Source organism: Clarias gariepinus, chromosome 4 (assembly GCF_024256425.1).
Source record: "Clarias gariepinus isolate MV-2021 ecotype Netherlands chromosome 4, CGAR_prim_01v2, whole genome shotgun sequence".
Classification (NCBI taxonomy): domain Eukaryota; kingdom Metazoa; phylum Chordata; class Actinopteri; order Siluriformes; family Clariidae; genus Clarias; species Clarias gariepinus.
In genome coordinates this window covers 41,920,280-41,940,000 of record NC_071103.1, presented here as the reverse complement: position 1 = coordinate 41,940,000, position 19,721 = coordinate 41,920,280, and the positions used below count along the sequence as shown (strand labels likewise).

The window sequence follows — 19,721 nt, the reverse complement described above, 5'->3', positions numbered from 1 at the left end:
ATTCTACCCTGTGTTCCCATCATTTGGGGAAGCTAATGAAACAACTTCTTACAGCAATGCAAAAACTATCTGGAGATAAGGCCACTCCCTAGTGCAGAACTCATCAGGACTTTGAGCACAGTCCTGCGAGGACCAGTGCTGAGCTGGTAAAAAGCAGAAAAGGCTAAAATGGAAGATTGGCAGTCTTTCAAAGAGGCATTCACTGCATTTTTTTTTGCCAGAAGATTATCTTTCTGAATTAGAGCATAAGTTGAGGTCACCAGAAGGCCCCAAAGCAGGGGACAGATTAAGGTTTCAGCAAGCATATAGCAGGTTGGAGCTCCCTTGGAGTCCTTAAACACTATCCAAATGTTCTTCATGGTAGACGGAAAAGTACATCAAGCCAGAGCCCAGAAGATGATCTGCTGTGAATGGCATAACAAGAGATGTCAAGTAGACACCTATGTAATGGAGGACCATCACTTGGCGTTCCCACACATAGCAGGCACCGACTTCTTGCGTGCCACTGTGGCTGTTTTAGATGTGGGTAACAGGAGACATGGGTTAAGAACAGAGCGTGAATATGCCATTCATGCCTTCCCCTGGCCCCTGTGTAAGGGTTGATAGCATTCATGCCACTGACAGTCCAGAGAGGCTGCAAAAGTTAATAGCTGTGGCCTTGCACCACATTAAACATACTGGAAAAAACCTCAGTGGTAAAATGCCATAATCCTAACTGATGAGATACCATTTAAATCAAGAGCATACAGAATCTCGCCTTTAAAAAAAGAAGATAATTGAGGACCAAGTGGACCATATCTTCCAGCATAACATCATGGATCCCTTTTCCTTGCCCTGGTCGATACCGGTAGTCCTTGCACACAAAGCAGATGTCTCTTTTTTTTCTTACCAATTTTGTGTAGGTTATACAAACAAGGCTTAACAGCAAATGCAAGCTCTTAGTACATGACATCTTAGAAATGAGAGAGAAAAGCTGTGGAAAAATTGCCTTCAATACCAGCGAGGGACTTTTCCGGTTCCGTTCAGTTTCGTACGGACTTGCTACAGCTACATTTCAGAGGGTTATGGAGATGTATATCTGTGGGGTAAATACTGCTTTGTCTACATCAGTAACTTCATCATCCACTCACACACCCTAGCGCAACATATGGGACACTGAAATCACGTGCTACAGAGACTCAGGCCCATCTCTCACTAAACAAGATAAAGTGGCACTTTTTGGATGGCAACAAAAATTTCCTGGCCATGTAATTTTGGAAGCTGGTGTACAGTTAGACCCAGACAAGACTTGTCAGTCGCAGGGTACCCTCCTGCTTTAAGATCATGGGCTAGGGGTAGCTTAGTGGTTAAGGCATTGGACTACGGTTCGGAAGATCCCAGGTTCAAACCCCACAACCACTAGGTTGCCACTGTTGGGCCCTTGAGCGCGGCCCTTAACCCTCAACTGCTCAGATGTGTAATGAAATAAAAATGTAAGTCGCTCTGGATAAGAGCGTCTGCCAAATGCCTAAATGTAAATGTAAGATCTTAAGGCTCCACAGCTTTTCTTGGGGCTAGCTGGCTGGTGTCATAAGTTTACTGCTGGAAGTTTGATTCACAAGCCATCAACGCCTGGGTAACATTTTTACACTCTGTTGGAAAAGCAGAGAACCATGGCAAAGGAAATAAAACACAGAAGATATGCGCAGTTTCGGGAAGGAGACCTAGTGTGGATAAAAACTCAACCGCTGTCCCTGGCTACCAACGAATACTCTGCTAAGCTAGCACCCAAGTGGGAGAGACCAAGGGAAATAAAAGACAAAAGAGACATAAACATATACACACACATTATTTGGGACTTTGGACTCTATTTTTTTCTTTTACACATTCCCTATTCTATGAAAAGGATAATATATAATTGTAAATAGTATTTTGTTGTGAGTGTGGATTGATAATTGATGTTAGGCATTTATAATACATGGTTGGTTTGGAGCACTTTCTTTAATGTGTCATTTTTTTGTCTTGTTCCCCAGTTTAATGCTATCATATATAGGAGGCTAAAGACCCATTGTTATTTGGTGACTTAGTAATTATATGAATAATAATTCTAGCGTAAACGTTACATACTCAGTGACTGCAAGGTGCCCAGGTCCTCTCGTTGCAAAAACAAGTTTAAATAATCACTCCTCTATGTCTGTGCTTGACAGTGGATATGAGGTGTTTCTGCTGAAATACTGTTGGGCACTGGGCATTAAAAGGCCAAACTAAATTAACCTTGTTCCAGAAGTCTTGTGGTTTGTTCAGAGGCAGTTTTATGAACCTCAGTTGTGCTTCCATGTTCTGTTGAGACAGAAGAGGCTCTCTCCTTGCAATCCTTCCAAACAAACTCTACTTGTTCAGTCGTCTTCTAATTGTACTGTCATGGACTTTGATATTCGGCATGCTCAATGAGGCCTGTAGGGTCTGAGATGTAACTCTTTTTTTTATTTTTATTTTTTATTTCGCTGAGCATTGCACGGTCTGACCTTGCAGTGAATGTGCTGAGATGTCCACTCTTGGGAAGATTAACAACTGTCTTCAGTGCTTCTCACTTGTAAATAATCTTTCTCACTACGGAATGTTGAATTCCAAACTGTTTGGAAAAGGTTTTATAACTCTTTCCAGATAAATGTGCAATAACAATTACTTCTCTAAGACCATTGATTTAATTCAATTAAATTTTATTTGTATAGCGCTTTTAACAATCGTTATTGTCGCAAAGCAGTTTTACACAATCAAAACAAGTTATTTAAGTGTGTATGAAATGTGAGTGTGTATGAATCAGAATGATCAGATCGTCCCTGGTGAACGAGCCGGGGGCGACGGTGCTGAGGGAAAAACTCCCTGAGATGTTAATAGGAAGAAACCTTGACATTGCTTTTGTCTTTCTCTCTTGACATTGTCTCTGGACCACACACACCTTCAGACCAGTAAACTGCCAAAACTTCTGCTTTAAGAGGTCTGCACACCTGCTGATGATCATTTAATCAATGGCTGATAATTAGCAGGACCGGAATCAGGTTACTCTCTCAAATCCTGTGGAAGCAGTGAGAGGGTACTTAGTATTGGCCATATGTTTTTTTTGTATTTCTGTTAAATAAATATTAACGCAGTAAAAAAAGTTAAATGTTGTGTTGGTCTGAAGCTGTAATTACAGAATACTGAAACCTGCTAGGATCAGATGATTTATCATTCATTTATTATTATTATGTTTTTACACAAAAAGAGGGGGCACTAACTTTTACAATTAACTGTACATCTTTCTTAGTTATTCCACTGCTATCTCTCTCATACACACTGTGGAGGTTATGGTGTGTGTGTGTGTGCGTGCGTTAACATCCTGGCCCGTGTTTTGTCAGGTTTCTAATCTCAGAGTGGGTTCTCCAGGGAGAACGGGATTGGCTGTGCAGTAAGTTCAGCTGAGTTCTGTGCCCTTTCGACCAATCAGAGTGCAGCTCCTCTTTCCTGTTTCAGTCGCAAGGCTGTCAATCAATCAGAGAAAAATGCACAGAAGGGCTTCTCAGGAAATCAGTGGCTTTCAAATCACTCATCTGTTTCTCTGTGTGTGTGTGTGTGTGTGTGTGTGAGAGTGTGTGTGTGTGTGTGTGTGTTGAGGAATTTAATGATTTAGAGATGGATAGATTTATCAGAATTAACAGGGAGGGGACGGGAAACCTGTGTGTGTGTGTGTGTGTGTGTGTGTGTGTGTGTGTGTGTGTGTGTGTGTGTGTGTGTGTTTTAATACAATAGCAGGTTTGTTGTCCATCTCAGGTTTAGATAGTGCTGTGGTGATGGGGCAGTGACACACACACACACACACACACACACACGCACACACACACACACACAGAGGTGTTTTTGACATCAAACTCTCTCTCTCTCTCTGTAGGAACCTGGTCCGGCCAAGGTCACAGTAACGAGCAGTGTGGCTCAGTCTGATGGGGCTGTGAGAGGTACACACATCGTGTGTGTGTGTGTGTGTGTGTGTGTGTGTGTGTGTGTGTGTGTGTGTGTGTGTGTGTGTGTGTGTTATATGGTTTGATGTGTGTGTGTGTGTGTTATATGATTCGATGTGTGTGTGTGTGTTATATGATTTGGTGTGTGTGTGTGTGTGTGTGTGTGTGTTATATGATTTGATTTGAGTGGTGTGTGTGTGTGTGTGTGTGTGTGTGTGTGTGTGTTATATGATTTGATGTGTGTGTGTGTGTGTGTGTGTGTGTGTGTTATATGATTTGATGTGTGTGTGTGTGTGTGTGTGTGTGTGTGTGTTATATGATTCGATGTGTGTGTGTGTGTGTGTTATATGATTCGATGTGTGTGTGTGTGTGTGTTATATGATTTGATGTGTGTGTGTGTGTGTGTGTGTGTGTGTGTTATATGATTCGATGTGTGTTTGTGTTATATGATTTGATGTGTGTGTGTGTGTGTGTGTGTTTGTGTGTTATATGATTTGATGTGTGTGTGTGTGTGTGTGTGTGTGTGTGTGTTATATGATTTGATGTGTGTGTGTGTGTGTGTTATATGATTTGATGTGTGTGTGTGTGTGTGTGTTTGTGTGTTATATGTTTTGGTGTGTGTGTGTGTGTGTGTGTGTTATATGATTTGGTGTGTGTGTGTGTGTGTGTGTTATATGATTTGATGTGTGTGTGTGTGTGTGTGTGTGTGTGTTATATGATTTGGTGTGTGTGTGTGTGTGTGTGTGTTATATGATTTGATGTGTGTGTGTGTGTTATATGATTTGATGTGTGTGTGTGTGTGTGTGTGTGTTATATGATTTGATGTGTGTGTGTGTGTGTGTGTGTGTTATATGATTTGATGTGTGTGTGTGTGTGTGTGTGTTATATGATTTGATGTGTGTGTGTGTGTGTGTGTTATATGATTTGATGTGTGTGTGTGTGTGTGTGTGTGTGTGTGTGTGTGTGTTATATGATTTGATGTGTGTGTGTGTGTGTGTGTGTGTGTGTGTGTGTTATATGATTTGATGTGTGTGTGTGTGTGTGTTATATGATTTGATGTGTGTGTGTGTGTGTGTGTGTGTTATATGATTTGATTTGATGTGTGTGTGTGTGTTATATGATTTGATGTGTGTGTGTGTGTTATATGATTCGATGTGTGTGTGTGTTATATGATTCGATGTGTGTGTGTGTGTGTGTGTGTGTGTGTTATATGATTTGTGTGTGTGTGTTATATGATTTGTGTGTGTGTGTGTGTGTGTGTGCGGTCAGATTCCGAGCGTGTCCCTGGGGGACGTAAGCCGAGGGTGGAGAGCGGGTATTTCTCCCTGGAGAAGCCGAAAGCCGATCAGCCCCAGCAGGAGGCGCTCTCTCCCTCCTCCTCATCCTCCTCTTCCTCTCGTCTGAGGTACAGTACCTCGGAGCCGGCGCTTTTCCCCTCAGACACACACGATTCACCTGACACACACACGACACACTCGGACTTCTCAGACACACCCGCCGATTCACGATCCGCCGATGCTCCGCGCACACACTCCGCGCTGACGACACACACGGCACGGTCCTCTTCTCCACACACACGCACGCTGGCGTCGCCGCTCTCGTCCTCTCAGAGTTCCCTCGACTCCGAGTCCAGTCCTGAGAGGCGGAGTCGGGCTGGGAGAGTGGGCGGGGCCACCACGTCAGAGGTCGGAGGGATCGACGCGAGGCCCAGACGAGGTGGGCGGAGCTACGCGGCGCTGGCGGACGTCCCCCGTGCGAGGAGGCTGAGTCACCGCGAGGCGTTCCGTTCCGAGCGCAAACGCCAGGAGCTGAGGGCGAGGACGCAGAGCCCGGGCAGGGAGGAGGTGGAGAGGCTGTTCGGACACCAGAGGAAGTGAGGACACACACACACACACACACACACACACACACACACACAGATGGACACACTGCCTCGGTCAGTTTTGTGTCTGTGGTGTATACACACTTTCACATACAGTGTGTGTTTATTTAGGTGTTTAGGTGGTGTTGAGCCGTGAGTGTGTTTATTTGATGCGTGTGTTTTAGCGCTGTGCATTATGGGTAGTGTAGTCCTGCAGTGTGAGTCTCGGCCTCAGGCTGCTCTGGAGAATAACAGGTGGAGTTTATCACCATCTAGTGGACACACTGTAGTATTACACCCACATCATGCTGTAACACACAGCCGCGTGCGCCACAGTCTCTCACACACACACACACACACACACACTAATCAGTTCTGTATCATTTATCTGTTTATATTATTATTATTATTATTATTATTAGAAAATAACGGATTACTAAATGACATCATTAACTGAGATTCTGCTGCTTTCATTTCAATGTCTCTGTCTGTCTCTGTCTGTCTCTCACAGTCCGCCTGTCTCTCCTTCTGTCTGTATCTCACTCTCTCATAGTCTGTCTGTTTTTCTCTCACAGTCAGTCTCTCTGTGTGTCTCTATATGTATCTGTCTCTCTTTGTCTCTCACACTCTGTCTCTGTGTGTCTCTCTGTCTCAGTCTGTCCCTGTGTCTCTCACATTCATTCCTCCTGTCTGTCTCTTATTCTTCTCCCTTCTGTCTCACAGTGTTTCTTATGCTCCCACTCTCACTCTATCATTTTTTATTTCATCTCTTTCTTCTTTCTTTCAGGCGCTCCTCTGAACATCAGCTCCCTCCTGCCTTCTGCCACGCCCACTGATTCCTCTGCTTTTTTTCATTATAAACACACACACACACACACACACACACACTGCTGCTCATCGCTGCTGTTCCTGGATTCCTGAGTGCTTTCCACCATGCTTCCATCTGCTGCCCTCTCTCTCCAACACACACACACACACACACAACAGCTATTATATTTCTATTTTATTTAAACATATTTAATAGGTTAATTTTGCATATAGGTTACATTTTTGTTTTTAAATATTTTGATATGATTTTCAGTATCCCATTAACACAAATATTTACCCTGATATTTACAAAATAAAATTTAGACCATTTAGACCAAATACTGTATGTGTGAAAGAACATGTGTTTGGTGGGTTTTAAATTTTGTGTGTGTGTGTGTGTGTCAGGCGTACTCAGGTGATTGAACGATTTGAGACTCAACAGTCAGCAGATGCACCTGAGCACATGGATACAACAGAAGCGTCCTCTTCCTCCAGTCAGTCCACCAGTCAGAGGACAGGACGTAGTGAGAGGCGTCTCCCTGCCCAGAAACAGGTACGCTTCTGACATCATCACCACACACACACACACACACACACACACACACACACACACAGATACCAAATTTCTGACATCACTATACACTTCATGTTCTCTTGTTTAGGATCTCTCACTGGACGCAAGTACGGGAGCCTCAGTGACGGACTTTTCAGGAAAAATGTCTGTTTACAGAAGAGCAAAAAGCCTCGACCGCCGAGTTACAGAGACGTCCATGACGGTGAGAGAAATAATTACTGCTGGATTATCTCAGATCCTCGAAAATGTGATGGGCAGGTTTGGTCTTCGGGACAGGAATGTAGAAGGACAGATGGTGGTGGACTTTGCAAAGAGGATGGAAATGGCAGTAGTAAATACTTTCTTCCAGAAGAGGCAGGAACATAGGGTGACATATAGGAGTGGAGGCAGAAGCACTCAGGTCGACTACATCTTGTGTCGACGTTGTAACCTGAAAGAGATCAGTGACTGCAAAGTGTTGGTAGGGGAGAGTGTAGCCAGACAACACAGAATGGTGGTGTGTAAAATAACCCTGGTGGTGAGGAAGGCGAAGAGGACAAAGGCAGAGCAGAGGACAAAATGGTGGAAGCTGAGAAAGGAAGAATGTTGTGAAGTCTTTAGGGAGGAGTTGAGACAGGCTATGGGTGGTCAGGAGGTGCTTTCAGTTGACTGGACAACTACAGCTAATGTGATCAGGGAGACAGGTAGGAGGGTACTTGGTGTATCATCAGGTAAGGGGAAAGTGGACAAGGAGACTTGGTGGTGGAATGAGGAAGTCCAGGAGTGTATACAGGGAAAGAGGCTAGCTAAGAAGAAGTGGGACACTGAGAGGACTGAAGAGAGTAGACAGGAGTACAGGGAGATGCAGAGTAAGGTGAAGGTAGAGGTGGCAAAGGCCAAACAAAGAGCATATGAGGACTTGTATGTTAGGCTAGACAGTAAGGAGGGAGAGGGGGATCTGTACAGGTTGGCAAGGCAGAGAGATAGAGATGGGAAGGATGTGCAGCAGGTTAGAGTGATTAAAGATAGAGATGGAAATGTACTGACAGATGCCAGAAGGGTGATGGGAAGATGGAAGGAGTACTTTAAGGAGTTGATGAATGAGGAAAACGAAAGAGAACAAAGAGTAGAAGAGGTGACTGTTGTGGAACAGGAAGTAGCAAATGTTGGTAGAAGTGAGGTGAGAAGGGCGTTGAAGAGGATGAAGAGTGGAAAGGCTGTTGGTCCTGATGACATACCTGTGGAGGTATGGAAGTGCTTAGGAGAGGTGGCAGTAGAGTTTTTGACAAGTTTGTTTAACAAGATCTTGGAGAGTGAGAGGATTCCAGAGGAATGGAGGGGAAGTGTATTGGTGCCAATTTTTAAGAACAAGGGAGATGTGCAAAGCTGTGGCAACTATAGAGGTATAAAGCTAATGAGCCATACAATGAAGCTGTGGGAAAGAGTAGTGGAGGCTAGGTTAAGGGCAGAGGTGAGCATTTGTGAGCAGCAATATGGTTTTATGCCTAGAAAGAGTACATCAGATGCAGTATTTGCTTTGAGGATGCTGGCGGAGAAGTACAGAGAAGGTAACAGGGAGTTGCATTGTGTCTTTTTAGATTTAGAGAAAGCGTATGACAGGGTGCCAAGAGAGGAGCTGTGGTATTGTATGAGGAAGTCTGGAGTGGCAGAGAAGTATGTTAGAGTAGTGCAGGACATGTATGAGAGCTGTAAGACAGTGGTAAGATGTGCTGTAGGTGTGACAGAAGAGTTTAAGGTGGAGGTGGGTCTGCATCAAGTATCGGCTCTAAGCCCCTTTTTGTTTGCTCTGGTGATGGACAGGATGACAGATGAGGTAAGACAGGAGTCCCCATGGACTATGATGTTTGCAGATGACATTGTGCTCTGTAGCGAGAGCAGGCAACAGGTGGAGGAAAATTTGGAGAGGTGGAGGTATGCTCTGGAAAGCAGAGGAATGAAGGTTAGCCGCAGCAAGACGGAATACATGTGTGTGAATGAGAGGGACCCAGGAGGATCGGTGAGGCTACAGGGAGCAGAGGTAAAGAAGGTGCAGGATTTTAAGTACTTGGGGTCAACGGTCCAGAGCAACGGAAAGTGTGAAAAGGAGGTGAAGAGGCGGGTACAGGCAGGTTGGAATGGGTGGAGAAAAGTGTCAGGTGTGTTGTGCGATAAAAGAGTATCAGCGAGAATGAAAGGAAAGGTGTACAGGACAGTGGTGAGACCAGCGATGCTCTACGGCTTAGAGACAGTGGCGCTGAAGAAAAGACAGGAGGCAGAGTTGGAGGTAGCAGAGCTGAAGATGTTGAGGTTCTCTTTGGGAGTGACAAGGATGGATAGGATTAAGAATGAGTTTATCAGAGGGACAACCCACGTTAGATGTTTTGGAGATAAAGTCAGAGAGACCAGATTGAGGTGGTTTGGACATGTTCAGAGGAGAGATTGTGAATATATCGGTAGAAGGATGCTGAGGTTGGAACTCCCAGGCAGGAGGTCTAGAGGAAGACCAAAGAGGAGATTTATGGATGCAGTGAGAGAGGACATGAAGTTAGTTGGTGTGAGAGAAGAGGATGCAGAGGATAGGGGTAGATGGAGGCAGATGATTCGCTGTGGCGACCCCTGAAAGGGAACAGCCGAAAGACAAAGAAGGATTATCTCAGATCCTCGTTAAGTGGGATTATGTTACCGATCTTTAAGTTCAATTCAATTCAATTTTATTTGTATAGCGCTTTTAGCAATTTTCATTGCCGCAAAGCAGCTTTACATAGTCAAAAGAATTATTTAAGTTTGTATGAAATGTGAATTTGTATGAATCAAAATGGTCAGTTTGTCCCTGGTGAGCAAGCCGAGGGCGACAGTGGCAAGGAAAAACTCCCTGAGATGGTAATAGGAAGAAACCTTGAGAGGAACCAGACTCAACAGGGAACCCATCCTCATTTGGGTGAAACAGAAAGCAGTAAATGATCTGCATTTATACAGTGTGTAGGGTGGAAAGCAGTTCAGCTATAATAGCTGATGTTAATTGATGTTAATATGGAGTCCAGGTAGTTATTGAAGACCCAGGTAGACTTGTAAGAAGTTCCAGTCCTGAACTATCGAACTGTCAAGTCCTCAGAGAAACAGTTGCCAACACCAGTCAAGGCCAGAACTGTCTTCTAGGTAGAGAGAATCATCCCCAGACACCAGACGCATCCCAGAGAGACACACGGGGCATCCATGTGACGAGATCTTCAGCCAGAAGCGGGGCACCAGGATGGGTCAGACAGGTCCGGAGGGCAGAGGGAGTCTGGAGACAGGAGGAGAGAGGAAAGAGAAAGAGGGGGAGAAAGAGAAGAAGAGGAGAGATAACATTTAACATTTAACTTAACATTAAGATTAAGTGTGATTACGTTACAGAGGAATAAATTCAGATGTTTTGAAAAAGATAAGTATGATCATTTGTGTGTGTGTGTGTGTGTGTGTTTGCTCAGTTTCTATGACAATTGGGTTTTTAACAGTTTTAGCCAGGGAGTCTAAGTATTTTTGAGTGTGTGTGTGTGTGTGTGTGTGTGTGTGTGTGTGTGTGTATCAGGTTTAACTACCAGAGTAACTCTCACAGTCGCCCCTACGCCTCACACTCCTTTGATATAAATAGCTGTTAGCAGCGTCAAATCTTCTGAAGAGTGAAACACACACTATCAGCTACCTCATACACACATACACACATGGACACACACACACTCACAATTCATAAGCAGTTATTTGGAGGGAAACGGCGAGTGTGTGAAGACAGATGTGTGTGAAGACCACTACACAGATGAAGCTCAATAAGAACAAGGTATTCTGAGTTTAAAGGCTAAGCGCTAGCTGTGTGTGTGAGAGAGCTGTGTGTGTGTGAGAGCCGTGTGTGTGTGTGTGAGCTGTGAGAGTAATATATTTACCTAGACTTTATGTGTACTTTATAGACCTTTCGAATGAGTACAGATCTTGTATGTTTTGTGTGAGTTCACGTGAAGGCAGTAGACGAGTGTAGGAGTCGTTAGCGCAGCGTCCTTCAGTGGTCACATGATGTAACAACGCCTTTACTATTCCCCTGACAGTTATTAGCATGGAGCTGAGAACCTGTAGCTTTACTAAGTACTGTCGCGCAGTGCTAACAGCGGAGCACGGGGTGTGTGGAGCAGAAGGAGTGTGTAGAGTCGTCATGACTTTGTCTCTGGTTTCTCCTCTCTAGCCTGATCTGCTGAACTTTAAGAAAGGATGGATGACCAAACTGTACGAGGATGGGCTAGTAAGTATGTGTGTGTGTGTGTGTGTGTGTGTGTGTGTGTGTGTATGAAAGCTTAAAAAGTCATGTAGAAGTATAAGTGTACAGGAACGAGACGAGAAACATAAAGAGTGTACAGGAAGAAGGGGAGGAACGTAAACAGCCCTGATAAAGGGCGGGGTTTATCTAATGTAGGTTTAGAAGTAGAACATAGCACTGATGTGTGTTATTTAGTGTGTGTGTGTGTGTGTGTGTGTGTGTGTGTGTTACAGTGGAAGAAGCACTGGTTTGTTCTGACAGATCAAAGTCTGAGATATTACAGAGACTCCATCGCTGAAGAGGTTAGTGTGTGTGTGTGTGTGTGTGTGTGTGTGCGCGCATGTGTGTGTGTGTGTGCGTGTTGGTGAGCCTCACACTGTGTGTGTTACCTCAGGCAGCGGATCTGGACGGAGAGATTGATTTGTCCACGTGTTATGACGTCACAGAGTTTCCCGTTCAGAGGAACTACGGCTTCCAAATCCACGTGAGTCTCCCACTGGTCCACTTTATTAGGAACACCTGTATGTTCATTCATGCTGTCAGTCAGGTCAGAGTGTACACACACACACACACACACACACACACACACACACACACACACACACACACACGTGGAGAGAGTTCAAGTAGAGCTCACCTCAGACATCAGGATGAGGGAAAGTCTGATCTCAGTGGCTTCTACCGTGGCAGGGTTGTTGGTGCGAGAAAGGCTGATACACACACACACACACACACACGCACACACACACACACACACACACACACACACACACATTATCTAGAATTTAACCAGAGTGGTGTTAAAAACTAAACACTGAGACGGCGTGTTGATGAGACCAGAGGAGAGCGATCGTGCCGAGCCTTCAGGAGATCCACATCAAACCCTGAGGTGTGTAAGTTACAACATAAGAAGACCACGTCAGGTTCCTCTCCTGTCAGTCAGGAACAGGAACCTGCGGAATCACTGAAAATGGACAACTGAAGATTGGACGTCACCTTGTCTTTATCCGATCTTTATCTTATATATGACTATGAGCCAGAGTCTCCTGTGCGTCACTACAGCCAACACAAAGCCGTGATGGTCCCACGCCTGGGCTCTCTGAGGGTTCTGCTGCATATCATCAGCGTTAGGTCATCACTGTCCGTCTAATGACGTTCAGGAAACAGGACAGTTACTCTGTTAATAAACTGTCTGTCTGTCTCTCTGTCTGTCTCTCAGAATAAGGAGGGGGTGGTCACTCTCTCCGCTATGACTTCTGGGATTCGGAGGAACTGGATTCAGGCCATCATGAAGAGTGTGAAACCCACCATCAGCCCCGACGTCACACGGTACATTTAACGTCGTCTCACGTAACTACTGTAGTTCACCCCTCTAACTCCCGTCATGCAGCCACGCAGGTGTTGGCCCGGCGTTACTGCATTACTGCCTTACTGCGTTACTGCGTTACTGCCTTACCGCGTTACTGCCTTACCGCGTTACTGCCTTACCGCGTTACTGCGTTACCGCCTTACTGCGTTACCGCCTTACCGCGTTACCGCCTTACTGCGTTACCGCCTTACTGCGTTACCGCCTTACTGCGTTACTGCGTTACTGCCTTACTGCGTTACTGCCTTACCGCGTTACTGCCTTACCGCCTTACTGTGTTACCGCCTTACTGCGTTACCGCCTTACTGTCTTACTACGTTACTGCTTTACCGCCTTACTGTCTTACCGCCTCACTGCGTTACCGCCTTACTGCGTTACCGCCTTACTGTCTTACTACGTTACTGCTTTACCGCCTTACTGTCTTACCGCCTTACTGCCTTACCGCCTTACTGCCTTACCGCCTTACTGTCTTACCGCCTTACTGTCTTACCGCCTTACTGTCTTACCGCCTTACTGCCTTACCGCCTTACTGCCTTACCGCGTTACCATGTTACTGCCTTACCGCGTTACTGCCTTACCGCGTTACTGCCTTACCGCCTTACTGCTTTACCGCGTTACTGCCTTACCGCGTTACTGTCTTACCGCCTTACTGCCTTACCGCTTTACTGCCTTACTGCGTTACTGCCTTACTGCCTTACTGCGTTACTGCCTTACCGCCTTACTGTCTTACCGCCTTACCGCCTTACTGTCTTACCGCCTTACTGCCTTACTGCGTTACCGCGTTACTGCCTTACCGCCTTACTGCCTTACTGCGTTACCGCGTTACTGCCTTACCGCGTTACTGCCTTACTGCCTTACCGCTTTACCGCCTTACTGTCTTACTGCCTTACTGCGTTACCGCCTTACTGCGTTACTGCCTTACCGCCTTACTGTCTTACCGCCTTACTGTCTTACTGCGTTACCGCCTTACTGCGTTACCGCGTTACTGTCTTACCGCGTTACTGTCTTACCGCGTTACTGTCTTACCGCGTTACTGCCTTACCGCGTTACTGCCTTACCGCGTTACTGCTTTACCGCCCTACTGCCTTACTGCGTTACTGCGTTACCGCCCTACTGCCTTACTGCGTTACCGCCTTACTGCCTTACTGCGTTACCGCCTTACTGCGTTACCGCCTTACCGCCTTACTGTCTTACCGCCTTACCGTCTTACCGCCTTACTGCGTTACCGCGTTACTGCCTTACCGCGTTACTACCTTACCGCTTTACCGCCTTACTGTCTTACTGCCTTACTGCTTTACCGCCTTACCGCCTTACTGCCTTACTGCCTTACTGCATTACCGCCTTACTGCGTTACCGCCTTACTGCGTTACCGCGTTACTGTCTTACCGCGTTACTGCCTTACCGCCTTACTGCCTTACTGCCTTACTGCTTTACCGCCTTACTGTCTTACTGCGTTACTGCCTTACCGCCTTACTGCGTTACTGCCTTACTGCCTTACTGCTTTACCGCCTTACTGTCCTACTGCGTTACTGCCTTACCGGCTCACTGTCTTACTGCGTTACTGCTTTACTGTGATACCGCCTTACTGCTTTACTGTGTTACTGCGTTACCGCGTTACTGCCTTACTGCGATACTGCCTTACTGCCTTACCGCGTTACTGCCTTACCGCCTTACTGTGTTACCGCCTTACTGCGTTACCGCCTTACTGTCTTACTACGTTACTGCTTTACCGCCTTACTGCGATACTGCCTTACTGCCTTACCGCCTTACTGTGTTACCGCCTTACTGTGTTACCGCCTTACTGCGTTACCGCCTTACTGTCTTACTACGTTACTGCTTTACCGCCTTACTGTCTTACCGCCTTACTGCGTTACCGCCTTACTGCGTTATCGCCTTACTGCGTTACTGCTTTACCGCCTTACTGTCTTACCGCCTTACTGCGTTATCGCCTTACTGCGTTATCGCCTTACTGCGTTACTGTGTTACTGCGTTACTGCCTTACTGCGTTACTGCGTTACTGCCTTACTGCGTTACTGCCTTACCGCGTTACTGCCTTACCGCCTTACTGTGTTACCGCCTTACTGCGTTACCGCCTTACTGTCTTACTACGTTACTGCTTTACCGCCTTACTGTCTTACCGCCTTACTGCGTTACCGCCTTACTGCGTTACTGTGTTACTGCCTTACCGCCTTACTGCGTTACCGCCTTACTGTGTTACTGCCTTATCGCCTTACTGTCTTACCGCCTTACTGTCTTACCGCCTTACTGCCTTACTACGTTACTGCTTTACCGCCTTACTGCGTTACCGCCTTACTGCGTTACCGCCTTACTGCGTTACTGCGTTACTGTGTTACTGCCTTATCGCCTTACCGTCTTACCGCCTTACTGTCTTACCGCCTTACTGTCTTACCGCCTTACTGCCTTACCGCGTTACTGCCTTACTGCCTTACTGCGTTACCGCCTTACTGCGTTACTGCCTTACCGCCTTACTGTCTTACCGCCTTACTGTCTTACCGCCTTACTGCGTTACCGCCTTACTGCCTTACTGCGTTACCGCCTTACTGCGTTTCTGCCTTACCGCGTTACTGCCTTACCGCCTTACTGCGTTACCGCCTTACTGTCTTACTACGTTACTGCTTTACCGCCTTACTGCATTACCGCCTTACTGCTTTACCGCCTTACTGCGTTACCGCCTTACTGCGTTACTGCGTTACTGCCTTACCGCCTTACTGCGTTACCGCCTTACTGTGTTACTGCCTTATCGCCTTACTGTCTTACCGCCTTACTGTCTTACCGCCTTACTGCCTTACCGCCTTACTGCCTTACTGCCTTACTGCGTTACCGCCTTACTGCGTTACTGCCTTACCGCCTTACTGTCTTACCGCCTTACTGTCTTACCGCCTTACCGCGTTACTGCGTTACCGCCTTACTGCCTTACTGCGTTACTGCCTTACTGCGTTACTGCCTTACTGCGTTACTGCCTTACCGCGTTACTGCCTTACCGCCTTACTGTGTTACCGCCTTACTGTGTTACCGCCTTACTGCGTTACCGCCTTACTGTCTTACTACGTTACTGCTTTACCGCTCTACTGTCTTACCGCCTTACTGCGTTACCGCCTTACTGCGTTACTGCCTTACTGCGTTACTGCGTTACTGCCTTACCGCCTTACTGCGTTACCGACTTACTGTGTTACTGCCTTATCGCCTTACTGTCTTACCGCCTTACTGTCTTACCGCCTTACTGTCTTACCGCCTTACTGCCTTACCGCTTTACCGCCTTACTGTCTTACTGTCTTACTGCATTACCGCCTTACCGCCTTACTGTCTTACCGCCTTACCGCCTTACTGTCTTACCGCCTTACCGCCTTACTGTCTTACCGCCTTACTGCCTTACTGCGTTACCGCGTTACTGCCTTACCGCGTTACTGCCTTACTGCTTTACCGCTTTACTGTCTTACTGCCTTACTGCTTTACCGCCTTACTGCGTTACTGCCTTACTGCGTTACCGCCTTACTGCGTTACCGCGTTACTGTCTTACCGCGTTACTGTCTTACCGCGTTACTGCCTTACCGCGTTACTGCTTTACCGCCCTACCGCCTTACTGCGTTACCGCCTTGCTGCCTTACTGCCTTACTGCCTTACTGCCTTACTGCGATACCGCCTTACTGTGATACCGCCTTACTGCTTTACTGCCTTACTGCGATACTGCCTTACTGCGTTACTGCGTTACTGCGTTATTGCCTTACTGCCTTATTGCATTACTGCGTTATGGTGTTTATGGTAGACGTGTTACTGGAGCTCAATGATTAATTATTGGTGGTATGTTCTGATGTAGTTCTGATGTAGCTTTGTTCTTCTTATCCTTCTCTTTTCTTTTCTTCTTTTTTGCCCTTTGTCTGATCGCAGGAAAAACGTCTCTCTCAAACTCTCTGTTCTCAAAACGAGGTTGGAAATCGTCTCTCTCTCTCTCTCTCTCTTTCTCTCTCTCTCTCTCTCTCTCTCTCACACACACACACACACACACACACACACACACACACACACACACACACACACACACACACACACACACACAGGAGCGTGTTAAGTGCTGTGTCATGGTTAAGTGATGTGTCTGTATTACCTGATCATTTAGTTATGCCTGGCAGCTCTGTAGTGCGTGTGTGTGTGTGTGTGTGTGTGTGTGTGTGTGTGCAGCTTGATTGATGTGTGATCTTTTATCTTTGAAGGCCACACTGTAGTATTCATCAACCTGCTGTCACTCTACACACACACACACACACACACACACACACCCTCGATTGTGTTGCTGTTAGGAGGTTATTCTATGTACTTCACTGTACATGTACACACACAAAGGAATGCTGGGTATTTCTTTGATGTAAACACCTTTCACTCTGCCTGTCTTTCTCTATGACTGTCTCTTTGTCTCTCTGTCTCTCTGTCTCTGTCTCTATAGCCCCGTTTACACTGCAGGTCTCGATGCCTGATTCTGATTTGTTGCCTATATCTGATTTTTTGACCGTCTGTTTACACGTTCTTTCAACTATGACTCATATCCGATACACGTGTTTACACTCGCCATGCCATCTGAAACATCGTGCATACTTAAAGGGAGGTTCTTGCGCTACACACTAGCCAAGATAGACGGAGGTGAAGTATGCTTGACACTCTGCGATATATGCAAAGTTCGCGAAACGTCACCATGGTTTTAAAACGGAGGAGGAGAAAAAAATGGGGCTGGGTGCTTTTCCTCTTTCATGTCACCTGCGATGTTATAATTCCACGCTTCCACCGGAATATAACATTACGTCATTAAACCGTGAAGAAGTCGCAGTTTTAATGACGTACAGAACGCAATGCCTCAGGAAATCCGATCTGTCTGTTTACACCACAATCACATTAGCACATATCTGATTTATATCTGATTTATTTCCACATATGAAGGAGGCCTAAAACCGATCTCGAAATATCGGAATGCATGTGCTTTTTCCTGTTTACACGGACATAGAACATATCAGATATGTGTCACATATGAGCAAATAATCGGAATTGGGTCTTTACCTGACAGTGTAGACATAGCCTATGTCTTTCTGTCTCTCTGTCTCTGCTATTCTTTCTGTTTTGAGACTAATTAAACATTTAATTTACTTTATTTATACTATTTGATTAATTTACTGTATTTTTTTTTATATTTTATATCTGAGAAAAATTGTATTTCGGAGTTTTTAGACACTGAATAAAGCAGGTTTGTGTTTGTACAGTGTTCGGTCTCCCTGTCTCCCTACCCCTCTCTGTCTCCTGTTTTTTCTGTCTCTCTCTGCTTCTCCCTGTCCGTCTCCATGGTTGTCTCCTTGTCTGTCTCCCTGTTTGTCAGGTGTCCCCCTGTCTTTCTTTTGTCTCTCGTTGTTTTTTCTGTCTGTCTTGTTGTCTCCCTAGTTGTCTCCGTGTCTGACCCCCTGTCTCTCTCTGTTTTTTTTCTGTCTGTCCCTGTAGGCCTGTCTTTCCCTGTCAGTGTGTTTTTTCGTCTGTCTGTCTCTCTGACTGACTGTCTGTCTGTCTGTCTCCCTCTGTCTGTCTCTTTTCCCCTGTCTTCTTTTTTACCTGTCACTGTGTTTGTCTCTCTGTCTCTCTTTTTTTCTGTCTGTCTGTGTCGATGTCTATCTCTGTCTCTCCTTCTGTCTCACATTCTTCTGGTCTGTCTCTTACCCACACACTTTGGAATGTCCCCTTAAAGATAAACATATAGAACCCAGTAAGCACCCACTTTACCTCTTTTTATATTTATTTCTGTCTCTCTCTTCCTCCCTCCCTCCCTCTCTCTCTCTCTCAGTTCTGTCCCAGATGAACACACTAATGCTAAGTCAACCCCCCCAACCCCCGACGTCTCCCGGCCTTCACAGGTCTGGGGTCAAAGGTCATGTGATGTCATTTTAGATTCAGCCTCTGACCATCGTAAACCCCGGCCCCGCGACCGCAGACGAGAGGGACGATCCAAAACCTTTGACTGGGCGGAGTTTCAGAATGAGAGGGCGGCAGATTTGGACACAAGCTCCTCCCCCTCCCCTTCTTCTGTTTCCTCTTCTGCTTCCTCGCCTTCCTCATCAGTATCAGACAGGAAGTTACTTCATCGGGGTCAGGAAGTGGCTTCAGAAAACCAAAAAGGGCATGAGGGCGTGGCCAGTGGTCTCCCATCAGTTAATCAGAACCCTGATGTACAAGTTGAGATCGAGGAACGGTGGCATCAGGTAGAGACCACGCCCCTGAGGGAGGAGAAACAGGTGCCCATCACAAGAAGCTCTGCCCCCTTTACTCCTGGGGACCAAATTCCAGCTGAGCTCACCGCCCTGCTGGACACAGAGGTGCATTACACACCGGGGAAGAATCTTATCATAACACCCCTTATATTTCTTTAATGAAAGAAGAACAATTTCTAATTCTTTACCGTTCTGTTAAATATGTAAAATATATAAATAATTTGGTATGTAATATAAATTTTAATATTGTGTATTAAATATAGATATGGGTATTGCAAATTAAATAATATAAATTAGGAATGTCTTACTTAAATAAAAGTGTTATTGTAGTATATTTAATTAAAAAGACAAAGTTATAATTTTAATACTTTAGTCGAATATATTTAATAATAAACTATATGTAGTTAATACATGTTTATAATAGTAAAATCATGTGTGTGTGTGTGTGTGTGTGTGTGTGTGTGTGTGTGTAGTTGGGTCAGACCCAGAGGCAGGTAGTGAGGCTTCAGGAACAAAACACACTCCTGCAGGAACAGCTACACGATGCAGAACACAATGCACGGGAAGGTTACGTGTTACAGGTACACACACACACACACACACACACACACACACACACAC

At 45.8% G+C, this 19,721-nt stretch overlaps 1 protein-coding gene across 5 annotated transcripts in view; it reads left to right on the top strand.

The window, feature by feature from the left end:
- Window positions 1–19,721, top strand: part of si:ch73-103b11.2 (protein outspread) — a 74,918-nt gene that overhangs the window by 26,542 nt on the left and 28,655 nt on the right. For 3 of the 5 annotated variants that reach the window (XM_053493823.1, XM_053493825.1, XM_053493826.1), the window contains exons 6-16: window positions 3,908–3,971; window positions 5,244–5,847; window positions 7,048–7,195; window positions 7,305–7,418; window positions 11,406–11,462; window positions 11,711–11,779; window positions 11,872–11,961; window positions 12,697–12,806; window positions 16,750–16,788; window positions 18,677–19,205; window positions 19,574–19,681. In XM_053493823.1, the coding sequence (XP_053349798.1) occupies window positions 3,908–3,971; window positions 5,244–5,847; window positions 7,048–7,195; window positions 7,305–7,418; window positions 11,406–11,462; window positions 11,711–11,779; window positions 11,872–11,961; window positions 12,697–12,806; window positions 16,750–16,788; window positions 18,677–19,205; window positions 19,574–19,681 (1,932 nt within the window). The remainder of the gene's footprint in view (window positions 1–3,907; window positions 3,972–5,243; window positions 5,848–7,047; window positions 7,196–7,304; window positions 7,419–11,405; window positions 11,463–11,710; window positions 11,780–11,871; window positions 11,962–12,696; window positions 12,807–16,749; window positions 16,789–18,676; window positions 19,206–19,573; window positions 19,682–19,721) is intronic. The other 2 variants (XM_053493827.1, XM_053493824.1) reach the window with 2 other exon arrangements.